At 41.7% G+C, this 17,730-nt stretch overlaps 1 protein-coding gene across 1 annotated transcript in view; it reads right to left on the bottom strand.

Annotated features, from left to right (window-relative positions):
* Window positions 1-6,212: 6,212 nt before the first annotated feature.
* LOC127628030 (glucocorticoid receptor-like) overlaps window positions 6,213-17,730 on the bottom strand; it is a 101,231-nt gene continuing 89,713 nt past the window's right edge. Inside the window, 4 exon segments of the mRNA XM_052104685.1 lie at window positions 6,213-11,169; window positions 11,399-11,556; window positions 14,515-14,645; window positions 16,420-16,564. Of these exon segments, the coding sequence (XP_051960645.1) occupies window positions 11,008-11,169; window positions 11,399-11,556; window positions 14,515-14,645; window positions 16,420-16,564 (596 nt within the window). The 3' untranslated portion in view covers window positions 6,213-11,007.

Raw genomic sequence — 17,730 nt, 5'->3', positions numbered from 1 at the left:
CTTTTTACAAACAAAAAAATATCATGTAAATTTTTCTGAGCCTTAATATTCTTTAGGATATCAAATGAATAAAAAAAAAAATAAAAAAAAAAAATCAAGCTGTTTCGATTTATATATATATATATATATATACAGTATATTGATATAGTTGATAGCTCAATTTTCCTTTAAATATACATATGTTCAGTCAAGACATCTATCTGAATAAAGTTAAGGTGTTATAATGCATGTTAAACAATTAGACATAAAAAATCTCCCCGAAAACATTTTTAGTCCTGTGGTGCTGAGGAGGAGGGTTTAAAAGCATGCTGCAGTGCAACTATCTTACCTGCAACAACAACAAAAACTAAGCAGTGTAAATATTGGACAAAGAGAGAGTATGCAAGTAAATTGGCTAACAGATTACATGTCAAAGGACCTTCATTACTGAACGTATTATCATTTTTATATTGCAATAAGAAAACTTCAACTATTTGGAGCTGGTTTGAGTACATTTGCTCAAATACACTGTAGATCTAATTATATGAAAGAGCTTTCCACCTATTGTAGCACTTGTGATGGCTAGTTCAGAATTCTGAAATTTACAGACCATTTTTTATGGCTGAGAAATAAAACTTTAGATTTGTGCTGTTGAAGTTCACATTAAATGGACAAAATATCAAACTGGCACAATCATGTAAAACGTCTCGGGTTACATGTGTAACCCTTGTTCCCTGAAAAAAGCGGAACGAGATGCTGCGCTTTTGCTAAGCGCTACGGGGAACAATCTAGCATTGTGAGCAGCTGTGAATATATGTGTAACACGTCAATGAATATTGACCGGAATTTATAGCCTCGGCTGGTGATGATCATTAGATGCACCTGTGGCCAGGCTATAAAATAGAGGCGTCACCAGCGTGTCGTCAGATACCTTTTTCTGAAGAGCAGTCCTGGGACCTCCCAGTGCGGCAAAAAAGCGCAGCATCTCGTTCCACTTTTTTCAGGGAACAAGGGTTACACATGTAACCCGAGACGTTCCCTTTACAAAAAGCTTCAATATGATGCTGCGCTTTTGCTAAGCGCTACGGGGAATGCAATACCCACGCTGCCGCACTGGGGCTGTCCGGACCCCTACGGTTGTGAAGTGTGCTCACAAAAACGCGAGAGGTCTCAGACATGAGCTTGATGTCAACTCAAGGGCGTAAGAGCCCGGAGTAGCAGAAACATCTAACCCATAAAGTTCGATGAACGTGTGCAGAAAGGACCAGCCTGCCGCATCACAAACTTGTTCAGGCATGAGCCTGCCATAAAAACTGATGAATGTGTGCGGAGAGGACCAGCCTGCTGCATCACAAACTTGTTCAGACGTGAGCTTGAGATGTCGACTCAAGGACGTAAGAGTCCGGAGTAGCAGAAACATCTAACCCATGAAGTTCGATAAACGTGTGCGGAAAGGACCAGCCTGCCGCATCACGAACGTGTTCAGGCATGAGCCTGCCATAAAAAACTGAAGAATGTGCGCAGAGAGGACCAGCCCGCCGCGTCACAAACCCGTTCAGGCATGAGCTTGGGATGTCGACTCAAGGACGTGTATGTGCGTGCTGAACTACATGAGAACTACACTACTTTTGACATTTTTTTTGCGCTTGACCACGCACCTCATAGGCCAGGGCAATAGCATCCCTCACCCAATGTGACATAGTCTGCTTGGTAGCGGCTGCCCTCCTGTTGCGGCCCCCAAAGCAGACAAATAATTGCCCCAACTTACGCCACTGGCTAGTGCGGTGGACATAAGTCTGAAGGGCACGGACTGGGCAGAGTCTGTGAAGACTTTCCTGCTCCGGCGTTAAAAACGGCGGGGAGCAGAAGGCTTCCAGAGTGACAGGGTGTAGTGTCGAAAAAGGCACCTTAGGAAGGTAGTCAGGATGAGGATGCAGGATAGCTTTGGCCATACCTGGGGCAAACTCTAAACAGGCCGGCAAAACAGACAGAGCCTGTAGATCCCCGATTCTCTTAAGAGAGGTAATTGCCACAAGAAAAACCAGCTTGAGAGTCAGAAGTCTGTCAGACGCTGACTCTAGAGGTTCAAAGGGGGTTTCAACCAGGCCCTCCAGGACTATTGCTAAGTCCCATGAGGGAGTTTTGGTCCTAATAGGAGGCCTCAGTCACCTGGCTCCACGAATGAAGCGAGCGAGTAGAGGGTGCCTCCCCAAAGGCACAACGTCCATCAAGGCGTGGCAAGCCGAAATGGCGGTCACATACACCCTGAGAGTAGCGGGGCATATGCCTGCTGACAGTTTTTCCTGCAGAAAGTCCAGAACTGAAACAATTTGGCAGTTAACTGGATCTGCACCATGTAAACTGCACCACTTTTCGAAGACACCCCATTTATTGGTGTAGATTGTTCTGGTGGAGGGAGCCCTAGCACTAAGAATGGTCTCGATAACTTCAGGCGACAGCCCTGTGTCCCTCAGTTGGTACCCTTCAGGGGCCAAACATGAAGTTTCCACAATTCGGGCCGGGGATGAAATATCGTCCCCTGTGCCTGAGACAGAAGGTCCCTCCTGTCCGGAATCGCCCAAGGCGAGCCGTCAAGGAGAGATATAATTTCTGAGAACCAAATCCTGTTCGGCCAGCGAGGCGCTATCAGTAAGAGGCAAGACCCTTCCTGGCGAACTCTGGCTAAGACTCCCAGGCCAGAGTCAGAGTCAGAGTATGCGTCATCGCGTCCAGACCCAGGGGGGCTGGGTGACTCAGAGAAAAGTAGAGGGACATTGCGCAGTCTCTTGAGAGGCGAAGAGGTCCACTTCTGCTCTGTAAAATCTCTCCCAAATTTGTTGTCCTACCTCGGGGTGGAGTTTCCACTCACCCCTCGGTATGTTCTGTCTGGACGAAAAAATCTGCTCCCACATTTAGGCGTCCAGGGATGTAAATTGCCCTGAGTGACAGGAGCTTGCCCTGGGCCCAAAGGAGAATCCGACGTGCCAGCAAATTCAGGTGGCGAGAACGTAGACCTCCTTGATGGTTTATGTAGGAGACTGCTGCTGTGTTGTCCACCCGCACAAGGACATGGCAGCCTCTCCGATGTCGGAGGAAGTATTTCAGGGCCAGAAATACCGCCATCACCTCGAGGCAGTTGATGTGCCAATCGAGCTGATGACCCTCCCATTCCCCTTGGGCTGGACGACCACTTAAGATTGCACCCCAACCCGTCAGAGAGGCGTCTGTCCTTAGTATCCTGCGACGACATGATGCACCGAGAGTGGGACCCAAGGTAAGGAACCGGGGTCTGAACCACATAGAAAGGGAACGAAGCCCTCGGCGCGTAACCATTATTTGCCTTAGGGGACTGGCCCTTGGATGAAATCCCCTGGCTTTTAGCCACAGCTGAAACGGTCTCATATGGAGAAGGCCCAAAGGAATCACCGTGGACGCAGACGCCATGAGACCTAGTATTCGTTGATACTGATGAACAGTGCAACTTTGACCTAGCCTGAGATTGCTCAGGGAGTTCTGGATGGACCTGACACGAGCGGGAGACAACTGTGCCCGCATCGAACACTCTTTTGGAAGTTGTCTCAGACCCAGAGAACCTAGATGAGCCAAGACGATATCCCTGTGCTGAACTGCCAGTTCTTGAGCTTGTGCTAGTATCAGCCAGTCATCTAAATAATTCAGAATGCGGATGCCCTGGAGTCGCAAAGGAGCCAGTGCTGCATCCATGCATTTCATGAATGTGCAGGGTGATAGGGCTAGGCCGAATGGAAGAACCCGATACTGGAAGGCTTCGTCCCCAAAAGCGAACCTCAGGAACTTCCTGTGCTGTGGCAGAATTCCAATATGGAAATATGCATCCATGAGATCGATCGTGACCAGCCAATCGTGATGTTGGATCTGAGACACGACCGACTTGACAGTTAGCATCTTGAACTTGAACACCCTGACCGAGCGGTTCAAGCCTCGAAGATCTAGAATCGGACGCAACCCCCCACCCTTCTTGGGAACCAGGAAGTATCTGCTGTAATAGCCTGACTCTTTCTCTGGAAGGGGAACATGTTCTATGGCCCCTTTGCCAAGAGATTTTGCAGTTCTCTCCACAGTAGACATGCCTGCTCCGGTCTTACGGTAGTGGGAACCACGCTGTTGAAACGCGGAGGGCGGTGAGCGAATTGAATTCTGTAGCCTCTTTCTACTGTCTTTAGAACCCACATAGAAATACCTGGCAGAAGTTTCCACGCTGCCAGGTTCTCTGAAATGGGTACTAATTTCAACACTTCCTGTTGAGGGGGTGTTGAGTGTTCCATGTCCTGGATTAAGGCAGGAAGCAACGGTACACCCAACTCTTTGTTGGAAGCCTCTATCACCCGAAACACCAAAGGCGGCGGGAGTGAAGAGGTTTCAGTGAGGGTATCGGGAGGGCCGAAGTGGATGATACAAGCGCCCGTCCGAGGGAACTACCCTCACAAGGTTGGGTACAAGACCGTCAGGGCTTCTTTCTTTTAGAAATCACAGCCCTGAGGTCTTTCTTGGGCGGCTGCTGAGGGCGACGAGCCTGTCCCCAGTCCCTAAGAGGGGGAGCACGACTCGCCACGCTCTGTTTTTGAGCCTCTCTCCTAGCAGAATCGGGGCGAGACTGGGTGGCTGATGGCCCCGCCCCCTGAGTGCGGTGAGGATGAAACTGCCCAAAGGCTTCCTCATGGCTTTTCGCCTCCTGGAATCTGGAGATAACCGTATTCATGGCGTCTCCGAAGAGACCAGAAGGCGAAACCGGGGCATCGAGCAAGAAAACTCTGTCCTTATCTCGGATGCCTGACAGGTTAAGCCATAAATGCCTCTCTGTACTGACCAAAGCGGACATAGACCGGCCAATGGCACGGGCTGACTGCTTGATCGCACGGAGAGACAAATCCGTAGCTCGACGAAGCTCTGAAAAGGCCTCTTCGGTGAGAGTTTTACCCGCACTCAGATCTTTTAGCAGGTCAGCCTGGTACGCCTGTAACACAGCCATGGTGTGCAGCGCAGCACCAGCCTGACCTGCCGCTTGATAAGCCCTCCCCACTAGCATGGAGGTCGTTCTGCATGGCTTAGAGGGGAGAGCAGGTTTTTTCAAAGACAATGCCGAACCCGGCGAGAGAGAACCCGCAAGTGTCTCTTCGACCGGCGGTATCCTTGAATACCCTCGCGCCTCAGCACTCACGATAGTCGAATATAACGACGTTGAGGGCACGTGAACGCGCGAGGTATAAGGTTTCCTCCACAAACGAGCAAGCTCATCGTGGAGGTCATCAAAGAAGGGAAGGGACTGATGGGGTGTTCCCTTCCCTTGGCCACCAGACAGAAATCTGTCCTCTAACTTGGAGCGTTTGGGGGTTTCTTGGTCACATGGCCAGTCTAACTGAAGTCTGGCCACAGCATGAGTAACCACATCGAGTAACTCCTCAGAGGATTTTGCATCATGCTTTGAGTGCTCGGATGTGGGTAACTCGAAATCTATAGATCCAAGAGAATCGAGGTCCCCCTCCTGAACTGAAGAGGCGCCGGAGCGCGCTTCAAAATCAGGAGAAGGACCAGCCGGATCTGGGGAGAAAGCGAGCGAAAGGGACGCACCCGTCTCTCGCTCCTCCGCCAGATCCATACGAGAGCCCCACGAATGAAGTGCGGGTGCTGGCTCTCGGAAGTAAGCGAGGCGAGCGAAGCATCCTGACCGAAAGAAGGTCATAATGCGCGCACCCGCCCCGCCCCAACGCGAGAGCCACGTGCTCTTCCCCCAAACAAACAAAACTCATGCGTTTCCTTGTCCGTCATGAAACGCTGACAAGGAAACACGCATCCTTTGCTCTGTTTCTCCGCCATTCTCTTTTTTATATATATACATATATCTCTTTCAGAGCAGCGAGAGAAAGGAAAGAAAGTTCTGCGCACTGCCTAACAATTTCTAACTCCTAACAAAGAGGGAAGAAAGTTTTCTTAGCAGGTTGTGAGACACACAGCACAGTATGCTCTGAATGAAAAATATCTGTCGACACGCTGGTGACGCCTCTATTTTATAGCCTGGCCACAGGTGCATCTAATGATCATCACCAGCCGAGGCTATAAATTCCGGTCAATATTCATTAACGTGTTACACATATATTCACAGCTGCTCACAATGCTAGATTGTTCCCCGTAGTGCTTAGCAAAAGTGCAGCATCATAGTGAAGCTTTTTGTAAAGGGAACAGTTAAACAACAACACTACCCCTCCAAACAACTTTTGACCAACATTTAATCAAATAGGTGTAAAGATCAACATTGACTACAGGAGAGGTGTAATACAGAAGTCATACAAATCCAATTTTTCAACAAATAGACATTGTATACCCTTTATACATTGGATTACTTTACATATAACTAAAATGTAAACAAACAAACAAACAAACAAACAAACAAACAAAAAGACTTTAATGAAAGACATATACCAGTGAAATATGATTTGCCCTTAATCTTTATAGATAGTATTTGCATTAATGTTTTTGTACAAAATAGACTATGTTAGGCCAGTATTAGAGTAGTGCAAAATCTCAGGTTTTGATACATTACGTATACACACAGCTGTTTTAAATTTTTTTACACTATCTGTTTTTGTAAAGGCTAGTTAATTATACAGCATTATACATGCGACCAAAGCCTAAATCTTTATAAAAGAAAAATGTAAATGGATAAAATAAAGTACTAGAGTTGAGTAGTAAGTGCTACTGTAAAATGTAACTTCTTTAAATACTTTTTTTTTTTTTTAAATCTGCATTGCTTTGGTCACTCTGTTGCACTATACAAAATTTACTCGACCCCCTCCCCCCCTCCCCCCCCCACACACACACGCACGCACGCTTATAACTTCAAACTGTCATTCTTTAAAACAGAGATTACTCATATTTACCTATCAATTTATATAGAATTTACATTTACATACAACACTTTTTTCTTCAAAAATGCATTTGAAATACATTTCTTGACAAAAAAAAAAGCTAACAATAAAACTTTATGTTTTATGTATTTTTATGTTTTACATTTTTTTATTTTTTTTTATATATCAAAGAGAATTTGCGTAATTACATTTTAGTTTAGATTAAAAATAATCAATGATTTCCAAAATGAAAAAGTAAAAAATATTTTCTTGACATTTCAGTGTTCTCCTAAATTTACACAAAACACATTTTATGGCTCACGGTCTCCCTTTGCAAGGCCTACTGTGAAACGATAAAAAACGAGAAATATCTCACAAACCAAACGAGCAATTTTTCCTTGCAAAAATAGTCTCGTAAAATACACTGAAATATTTGAGCGATCCGCTGGGAGGGAATGGGATATGTACTGTTTATATTTCAATTTCATGTTAAATAAATGAAGCAATTGGAAATGAGCATTAAACAAACAATGTGCTCGGTCACAAGAAATGTAAAAGCTGACAGCACTCGCCTTTTCAACAGAGTATTGTATTACAGCACAATGGGTAATACATGCAGACCACGGTGAGACACCAGGTGATGACAACCAACAGTGAAACTGGGAACTAACCTTGGCCGGGTCTTACAATATTAACTGGAGCATGAGAAACCCAATGCTCACATGAGTTTTTACTGGCACTCAAATGTTAGGATGCCAAAGTGCACATCTGAATCTAGTCAAATAACCAAAAGCAGTTGTATTTTTCTAAATAATATTGTTATGGTTATAAGTGTTTTAATGTTCTATTGTCCTAAGCACATAAGAGCCACGAATCGTACCTCAAAATATGCAAGAAGCTTTGTAAAATGCCTGCAATAATAGAACGTTTCACCACTTGAATGCAGGACAACACCAATCCCATACAGGACATCTTTATTTCGGCCTAATGAGTGAGTGCTTTAAAGGAACTAGTGTAATAATATCCCAAAATAAGAATGAAACTCAGATTTGAAGGTCAGCGAGTGTTCGCTGAGGTAATGTGGTTGAGCATTTTGAGTGCTTCAATGCAGGACGTTTTGCCTTCCCACCACAATGAACGATTAGCCGTCCACCCACAAGGTGCTCCCCTTTGAGAATTTTCCATTTGCTGCTTCATTACCAGATGTTTCAATGTCCGACCAGAGGAATTCCCCTGTAGTGTTTCAGCCCGAATGGGCTAAGGCCCCACGTGAATGTTTCACCAGTTCACCTGTACTGGTCATCTTCATCTAAGGTAAAATACAGGACATCCCGGCTAATACTGAACAGATGGCAACCCTAGTGAGGGATAGGATTAACCGTCCACCAACGAGGTGTTCCCCTTGAGCATTTTCCTTTTGCTGCTTCATTACGAGACATTTCAATGTCTGACCAGAGGGATTCCCCTGTATTGGTTCGCCAAGGCCCCCCCATACTGGTCGTCTTCATCTAGGCCAAAATACGGGACGTCCCAGCTAATACTGAACAGATGGCAACCCTAGTGAGGGATAGGGTTAACTGTCCACCCATGAGGTGTTCCCCCTTGAGCATTTTCCATTTGCTGCTTCATTACGAGACATTTCAATGTCTGACCAGAGGGATTCCCCTGTAGTGGTTCACCTCTCAACCAGGCCAAGGCCCCCCGTGAATGTTTCACCTCTTAAATGCGGGACAATACCCATCCTGTACTGGTCGTCTTCATTTTGGCCAAAATACGGGATGTTCCGTCTAATACTGGCCAGATGCCAGGGTGTTCGTCTTGAGCATTGTCCCTGGGTTGGATGGCAAAATGTCCCATATTGAAGCAGTAAATGTGGGACAATACGCATTCCATTTGGGATGTCTTCATTTCGGCAAATCACAAGATGTCTGGGATAATAGGTGAACCTAATGAATGAGTGCTTTACCCATAAAAGAAAATGATTTCATTATGTATTGGCCCACATCATTCCAAACCTGTAGGCTGTTGTTTTACTCCATGATATACAAAAGGGGATTTGTTTAAGAATCTTTACAAGCTCCTTTCCACATTACAGTTCATAGTGACGCTCCAAAAAGGACTATAAACCCACCATAGGGCACTAAATCCAAGTCTTCTAAAGAGAACAAAATAAAAGTCATATTTCATGTAAAATGTTCCCCTCAGCTAAAGCTCTTAAATGTCATTTGTATACGCGTTCAGTTTAGAAAGACAGCACTGTAACACATCGACTTCACTGATGCCGAACACCATTTGTTCTTGCATGGGTTGTAGTGGAACATGTCAGATTTTTATACGGAATGGAGAACATGATTTGAGAGCCGCCGTAGAGGGAAGATTTGTAGTAAAATTTGGGTCCTTTCACACCATGAATAGCACGGTATAACTTGCTTTAATGGTGTTTTTGTCGCTTCTGAATCTTGACGGACGTGGCGACTATGAACTGCTGTATGGAAAAGAGCTGCAAGTAGATTCTTATGAAAGAAATACAAATTATGTAAATAATGTAGAATATTAATTCTGGGTGAACTATTCCTTTAAGCTGGGAATGAAACTCAACTGGTGCAGTTTTGCAAGTGAATGTGAAGCCCTATGGTACAAACATGAATGGTAGCTAACATGTAACAATGAACAAACAGGCCTGTGTAGACAGAAAAACAAATGTTGCTTTTGTTCTGGTAGTTACTACAAAAGAGTATGTATGTGGCTCGGCACCACTGGGATACTTGAAAGGCAAAAAACTTGAAAAGTGGGTCAAAAACTGGCATTCCTCATATTGGATTACTAGATTTAGTATTTGTGAAGAGTATTCAAGAACTTGAAAACCAAAGAATGACTAAAAATAAAAAATAATGCACAACACACACTGAACAAATCATCTGGGCGGTTGTACCGGGGCTGCCGATCCACACCTGACCATAATGGATGGATAGAAATCTGATGAATTAACCCTGAATTCATCCCTTAAATTCAGGAATGACCACCAGCTTTCTGAATTACATCCAATGCACTAGCCAACGAATGGTCATTTATTGACCGTTCATAAGAAAACCTGAGCTATTAATCAACAAATATAAACTCTTTAATAATTCACTTAATTCATATTCATTATATATTTAATTTTCAGTTAAAACTTTGTACTTTCTGCCACACTAGCATCGACAAACTAAAATAATGTTTTTTTTACTGCAAAAATAATGACTGTTTTCAAACAGATAGTCCTGCCCTGAAGTCAATTTTGCTGTTCTGGGGTGGTACAGATGTTCAAATGTTTAATAATGGTTTGAAAGCACAACAGAGCCAGTGTTATGCTTTTCAAAGGACTCAACCAATGACTGGCTTATAATTGTCTTTGCATATTAAATCGGGAGAAATGTTGATTTTAAAGTTGAAAAAGGAAAAAAAAAAAGAACATGATGTGCGATGTTGCAGAAATAGAAACGAATAATCGCTAAAATGTCCTGCCACTCGTCGTGGTCATGGCTGGGAGAGCTTTTACCCCTTTCACTTTGTTGCGTCTGGTTAGGACGCAGTGTTAAGGGCCATTCATACCGAACGTGTGTTAAAAAAGAAATCTAGACGCATCGCACTGAAACTAACAGAATACATGTGTCTTGAGACACGTTTTGAAAAGCTGTGCGCTTCCGCACGAGATTGTTAATTGACGCACAATTGTCAAATGTCAACCTAGCGTGTGTTTACATGGACGCGCAAAAGCACGTTTGGTGCGAATGGCCCCTCATGCTGCCAACTATACAGAACCATCACACTCGCTTTGTATGAGAGCAAAAAAAAATGACGAATGTGAGATATCAACACAAAAGCGTGTACGCCAAACCATCGCAAAGCGCAGAAAAGGCACAATTTCCCTTTTTTGATATACCTTTGTAAACATTTCAGCAGTTTACATGCAAAAAAATAGAAAATATCGATAAAAAGGTCATTCTCAAAGTCATTTTTCGCCATGTGGACACAAAGGCTTGAAGTGTTGTAAATTGATTCAGGTAAAGGGTTGAACATGTCTTCCTCCCTCTGAAGGTTTGGGGGCGAACGGGTGTGTTGGACAATCGCTGGTAGAGGAAGGGTGGCTTTAAATCATTGCTACATTCTAAGGCAGTGATTTCTGATGGAACAGAAGTGGCTTGACGCTCCCGTCCTTAAATTTTGGTAGTTGATGGCTGATGATCTCTGCCAACATCTCGGGGAACTCCACGCTCAAGGATTTATTCACAAATGTGTAGAAGCAGAAGTTGAGGAGCCCCTCCACCATCTGCAGACAAAGACAGTGTTTCAACAATGCTTTCATATACAGCACAATCGGGGGCCAACAATGTAGCACCAGGACTGTAGGCTACAGATGAGGTATTGTAGGGTTACAACCACACACATACTGTGTGTTACTAGACTGGTTTCCCTTACCATGTTATTTGACTCAATAATAAGTTCTGCCGTTAAAGCATCTTGTTTGTGTTTGCTAAATGCGACAAATCCCAGCTTACCTCCTGCATGGAGTCCAAGAGTTTAGTGAGCTGGTAAAACCTTTGCCAGTTCTGACTGGAGTTCTCCTCTCGTTTTACAATGGCTTTGCCCAACTCCTTGATGTATGACATGCGGATTTCATCAAACACTGCCTGGCTTTTGAGTCCATCCTTTGGTACTGTAAACACAATGTGATAATTGAGTCAAGACAGCATTGATGCATAAAGAGATTTTTGTTGTAGATTATTGCCTTTTAATCAAGGACAAACAAATTATGTATCTCATTAAAAATGAGTCCGACTACACTGGTTACGCCGTGTGTTTTACACTATAGATTCAAAAGAACTAACTCATTAGAGTTATTCATTTGGGAATCAGACTTCACTGAAATCGTTGTATGTTTTGTGCTGTAGATTCTAAAGAACCAGCTCATAAGAGTCATTTGTTTGGGAATCGTACTACACTGAACACGCTGTATGGTTTGCGCTGTAGATTCAAATGAACCGGCTCATAAGAGTCATTTGTTCAGAAATCGGACTACACTGGATGGGCTGTATCTTTTGTGCTGTAGATTCAAATGAACCGGCTCATAAGAGTCATTTGTTCAGAAATCGGACTACACTGGATGGGCTGTATCTTTTGTGCTGTAGATTCAAATGAACCGGCTCATAAGAGTCATTTGTTTGGAAATTGGACTACATTGAATATGCTGTATGTTTTGCGCTCTAGATTGAAAAGAACCAGTTCATTAGAGTAATTTGTTCGGGAATCAGACTACACTGGATATGCTGTATGTTTTGCATGGTAGATTCAAAAGAATCAGCTAATTATATTAATTTATTTGGGAATCGGACTACATTGGACCGGCTCATAGGAATCATTCGTGCAGGAATCAGAGTGCACTTGACATGCTGTATGTTTTTTTTGCACTATAAATTTTAAAGAACTGACTCCTTAGAGTTATTTGTATGGGAAACACTGGACGTGCTGTATGTTTAGCACTGTAGATTTAAAAGAAACAACTCAAAACAAATGGAAATAAGAAACAAATGGATTTATTCGGAATTTACACTACACTGGTTGAGCATTATCTTTAGCGTTGTATATTCAAAAGAACCGTCTCTTTAGAGTTATTCGTTCAGGAATTGTACTACACTGGCCACGCAGTATGTTTCGTGCTGCAGATTTAATGGTGATGTGTCAGTGCCACTGAATGAACCTTATTCACAGTAGTGCCATTTTTTATGGGAATGACAATGAGGTTGTAAGGAATAGACTTACAGTGTCTTCAATGTTTTATACTGTTGTTTAAAGTGTTTTGTAATCTAGGAGCTTTATACACTCACTGAGCACTTTATTAGGAACACCTGTGCATCTAATTATTCATGCGATTATCTAATCAGCCAATCGTGTGGCAGCAGTGCAGTGCATAAAATCATGCAGATATGGGTCAGGAGCTTCAGTTTATGTTCACATCAACCATCAGAATGGGGGAAAAATGTGATCTCGGTGATTTGGACCATGGCATGATTGTTGGTGCCAGACGGGCTGGTTTAAGTATTTCTGTAACTGCTGGTCTACTGGGAATTTCACGCACAACAGTCTCTAGAGATTACTCCGAATGGTGCTAAAAACAAAAAACATCCAGTGAGCGGCAGTTCTGTGGATGGAAATGCTTTGTTGATGAGAGAGGTCAACAGAGAATGGCCAGACTAGTTTGAGCAGACAGAAAGAATACAGTAACTACAATTGTAGTACAAGTGTGAAATAGCATCTCAGAATGCTCAACATGCCGCACCTTGAGGCAGATGGGCTACAACAGAAGAAGACCATGTCTAGCACTTTATTAGAAGCAAGTCCTCAGTGAGTGTACAGTGGATGCCATTGTAGAGCCTCACAGGCTCATTTTCAACAACATCAAAACTATGTTGTTCCAACCGAAAGTCATGAAAATCATACGTTTCTGCGGTAAACACAAAAAACATTTCTTCAGTTAACTTAATATAAAGTCAACGGAAAGTATGCAAAATAGAAGGAAGCGTAAATTTCTTTCATGTAATGGTTGTTTGCCTGTGCCGATCAAATCAGTGCAGAATCAGCTGAGGATTAGAGGCCACAGGGTGTTGGACTGCAGCCCAAGCAAACACTTAGACTAAAATGAACCTATGCAAAATGTCGCAAAGGTTGATAGTCTCACTGACATTATATGCTGATCTCTTATCAGAGGAGACAGCGGGATTTCAGCATCATCTGTTCCTGACAAACAAACGCTGTGGCTCACCACAAAGTTCAGATGTTTCTCAGACTATGTTTCGAATGGCATACTAGCTTGCTGCTTACTGAACACTACTTTCTATTTCAGTGTAAATATCTACTGCACAATGTGAATGGTGACCATGATTATGGCAAGTAGGACGTCCTTGTTGGTCCTGGTACAACATTTCAATAAACTAAAAAAGATTTTAGGTAAATCTTTCATCTGTATTCCATTAATACAGAAATATTGCATACCGTGCAGAGTATACATAACATACACTGCAGAATTAGAGTATGCCATTACAAACTTTTTCTCAGTATCTCTCCTTGTCTCTGCTAGACAGACTGTCTTGGGTCTCCAGCATACAGATCGTTTGATTCAGGTCATACAAATTCATATGATGTTACCAGAGAAATAAACCGCTTGACCTCGAGACTCCTTTAAGCAGAAATGGCTAAATGGAACCTGAAAAACTGATTCAGAAATGAATGCGATTTCCATTTCTTCAAGTGGCAATCATAGCGCATCTAAGTGTAACCTTTTTCTGTATCATTCTGGGGTTTGAAGACAATATACTTTTTATGAGCCAATTAAACTCGACCATTACTAAGCACGGTAGTGCATTAACATGCATCATACAGAGCGAGATGAATTGTGGTGAAAATCACATGGATGATGTTTATGGGATAATGTGCAGTCAGCTGGTCATTTTCACAAGGGTCTTATATCGCCCTGAATGGCTTTATTTAGGATAATGTACAGTCAGCCATTCAATTTTCAATGCCTACTACACTGCTACTAAAATCTAGATTTTTTTAATATTTTAGTATTTTATTCCTCATACAGACACATACATATACACATGGATTCTGCTGGTACCTGAGCTGAAAAGCAGGAGCACTTTCATGCAGAGATACTCGTCGTACGACACCTGCAGTTTGACCAGCTCATTGGCGATTGTCAGCATCTGGTTACACTGGTCATTCATATAGGGCAGCTTCATCCTTTCCCTTTAACAAACAAACACTTATTCATTACACATTCAGTCTCTACAAGCATTCTGTGGCACTTTCCTCAAAAGCCCCAAAAATATCTGTGTATGCACTTTTATCAGTTTTGTTGTTAAATATTACAAATGTAAAGCTCCTCATTCCTTTACTTTAACTAAGAGATACATATAAAAAACATACATATTTTTTATTTAACACAATATAACGGGACAGGAAAACCCTAAAATGAATCCAAATGCAAAATAGGGAGATTTCACCTTATAAACAGTGTTGGGTAGTAATAGACTACATGTAATCTGTATGATTACACAATCTGATTACAAAAATGTGGTTATTGTAATTAATTACATTACATATGTAAGTGGGGTGGACATACTAATGTTTAAGCCTAACACGTTATTTATATTTATTATTTATTTTCATCAAAACATGCAATCCAAAAGTATTCCAAAAGTAATCAGATTAAACACCTTAAAAGTGTAATCTAAAAGATTACACAACTGATTACTATTTTAGTTGTGTATGTGTAATTAGTACTCTACCCAACACTGCTTATTACAACAGCCAAAACAGTTGCCATGAAATATAAATGCTACAAACATAATTATTTTTGTATTATTATTATTATCATTACCATTTTTTATATTTCATAATATTTTATGCTAGGTTAGTTACCGGTTTAGATAGAGGATAAGAAACTATTTTAATTTATTTAGTATATGACATAAATAAATGACACTTATAAATGTAAATAATGCAGGAGGGAAATGTTGCCCCATAATAAAAGTTAAAAAAAAGTCATTTTTGACACTTATAGAGAGCAACAGTCAGATGCCGAAAGTAAAAAAACTGTAAATTTTTTCCATAGGCAAATTGATTTTGAATTATGACTTTTAAACCTTTCAAGACACACCTACTGTGAGCTCTGAGGTTGTTAAACAATGGTACATGTTTCTGTTGAAGCAACCAGATCGCTCTATTTCAACTTCATTGTTTGAAAATCGTGTTCAATAGCACAATTCCTGGTGAAGAACTACATTACCCATAAACCCTGAAGAAAAATGCTGCACTAATCAGAGAATTGAGGAGAATAAAGTGCACCAAAAGAGCTCTGCAGTAACCAGCCACTTCCACGATGCACTGTGAATGATGCAATTCAGTCGGCCTCGTTTTTAATTCAATTACGTCATTTGCAATGCCACATGGGATTGTAGTTCATTCCCTCATGTAAGACTTTTTGCTTCAAATCAAAGTTTGTAATGTTGCGATTCACCTCAGCGCTGGACGGTTTGGTTCATGGCTTAGAACTATTTGATAAAGGATTTTCGGACATCCCTGTGGAAGAAACGAATGGGAAAAATAATTGCGGAACCGAAATGGCTGAAAAAGTGGGCGGGCACTGTTGCGCTCTATTGACATTAAGTGCGGGAGATGCATCTAGCTAAAAAACAAAACCATAGCATTTCATAGTGTTATTATTCACAACATGTTCTCAATTATGATAAAACACAGGTAGATACAGGAAGTGACTCTTGCACAATACGTATCCATTTTATGACTACTTTTGGTTTTGAATGAATGTCCATTTGCCTTCTTTCAACCCCAGCTCACCAAACTCAACAAACAATATTATTCACCAAACTACAGCAACTGGTGTGATTGTGCTGTGGATGTTTATATGACTGAAAACAACAGCTGAGCAACTGGTTGAACAACACAGAACCTGTTGTCCAAGCTACATCATTGAAACAGCATGCAGGAAAGGTGATCTTACTCATTGATGACGAGATCTGGAGCAAAACACAGCATTTCTCCTTCACACTGCTGGTAAGATCTCCAACCCAAGCCGAAAGACATGAGGAAGAGCCAGGAGCACTGTAGCAGAGTCATCTGATCATCCAGGTGCAGGTTTCTGAAGCCTTGAGGGGACAAACGGACAGAGACATAAGGCCCTTTCCCACCTATAATACTAGCACTTTTATTTTAACTTGATTTTGGGCCCTGGAGACAACTTCAACATTTAAAATGGTTTGAATTATGAAGACAATGAGTTTCAGGAAGTAAAATGAATATTATATGATTGACCTTGATTTAAAACACTCTGGTTTAACTTCATAACACCATTTCTTTGCTACTATTCTGTTCTGTTCCAAAGACATTGTCCCTTATATATGAAACATGAGCAAAACTAAATACAGCGAAAATTGTTCGCAAAGCCACTTTTAAATTCAATGCAAAAATGAAAATAAGAATGAATTTATGAACCATTTAATGCAGCATTAATTAGTTCTACTTGTGTTTCTTAACCTCTCCAACACTGTGGAGCTACCTGTGGGTCTAAAAGGTGGGCGCTATGTCCTGAAAAAAGTTTATGCTAAAATGTTCAAGTCCCCAGACACATAAGTCAGGTATATGTGGTATTGTTTGAAAGCTTTAATCTGAACTTCTCATAGATAACCATCACTTCTGCATTTATGTTACATAAAATCACAACATAAGGCCTGAAAACATCCGTGTCGCAATATGAAAAAATGTATATGTCAGTGAGCTTGCTTGTGTCAATAATCCATTTTTATATCTCAGATGTCCAGAACAAAATATTCATCCAGCAGGAAAATCATGCTAAACAAATAGCCGAAATATATGTTATCGACTATAGATGATACATAATCGCAAAGGGGATGATCTCAGCTTTCTTGAGAGTTCTAGATTGAGCTTCTAGTCCTCACAGAGGCCGATATATTCAATGAAACAATGGGGGTGGTACCTGAACTGAAAATTAGACTGAATGTCTATGGACGAGCACATCTGTGAGGGCTTAGAGCGCCACCTACATTTCAGATCTGCATTGTGATAGAAGGCAAGAGAGGAAAACATTTAATAAAATAAAACTTTTCGGAGGGAGATAGAGTAAACAGAATATTTTTATATATTTATATATATATATATATATATATATATATATATATATATATATAGGACTATAGGTAAAATTTGATTGTGAAAACCTTCAAGCGGCAATCCTAAAGTGAATTGATGAAGAGTTGAAGAGGTTAAATAAGACCCATTAATTATAAATGCTTGA

This window comes from Xyrauchen texanus, chromosome 34 (genome assembly GCF_025860055.1).
Source record: "Xyrauchen texanus isolate HMW12.3.18 chromosome 34, RBS_HiC_50CHRs, whole genome shotgun sequence".
In the NCBI taxonomy this organism is placed as follows: Eukaryota; Metazoa; Chordata; class Actinopteri; order Cypriniformes; family Catostomidae; genus Xyrauchen; species Xyrauchen texanus.
This window is presented reverse-complemented; position numbering and strand designations above follow the sequence as displayed.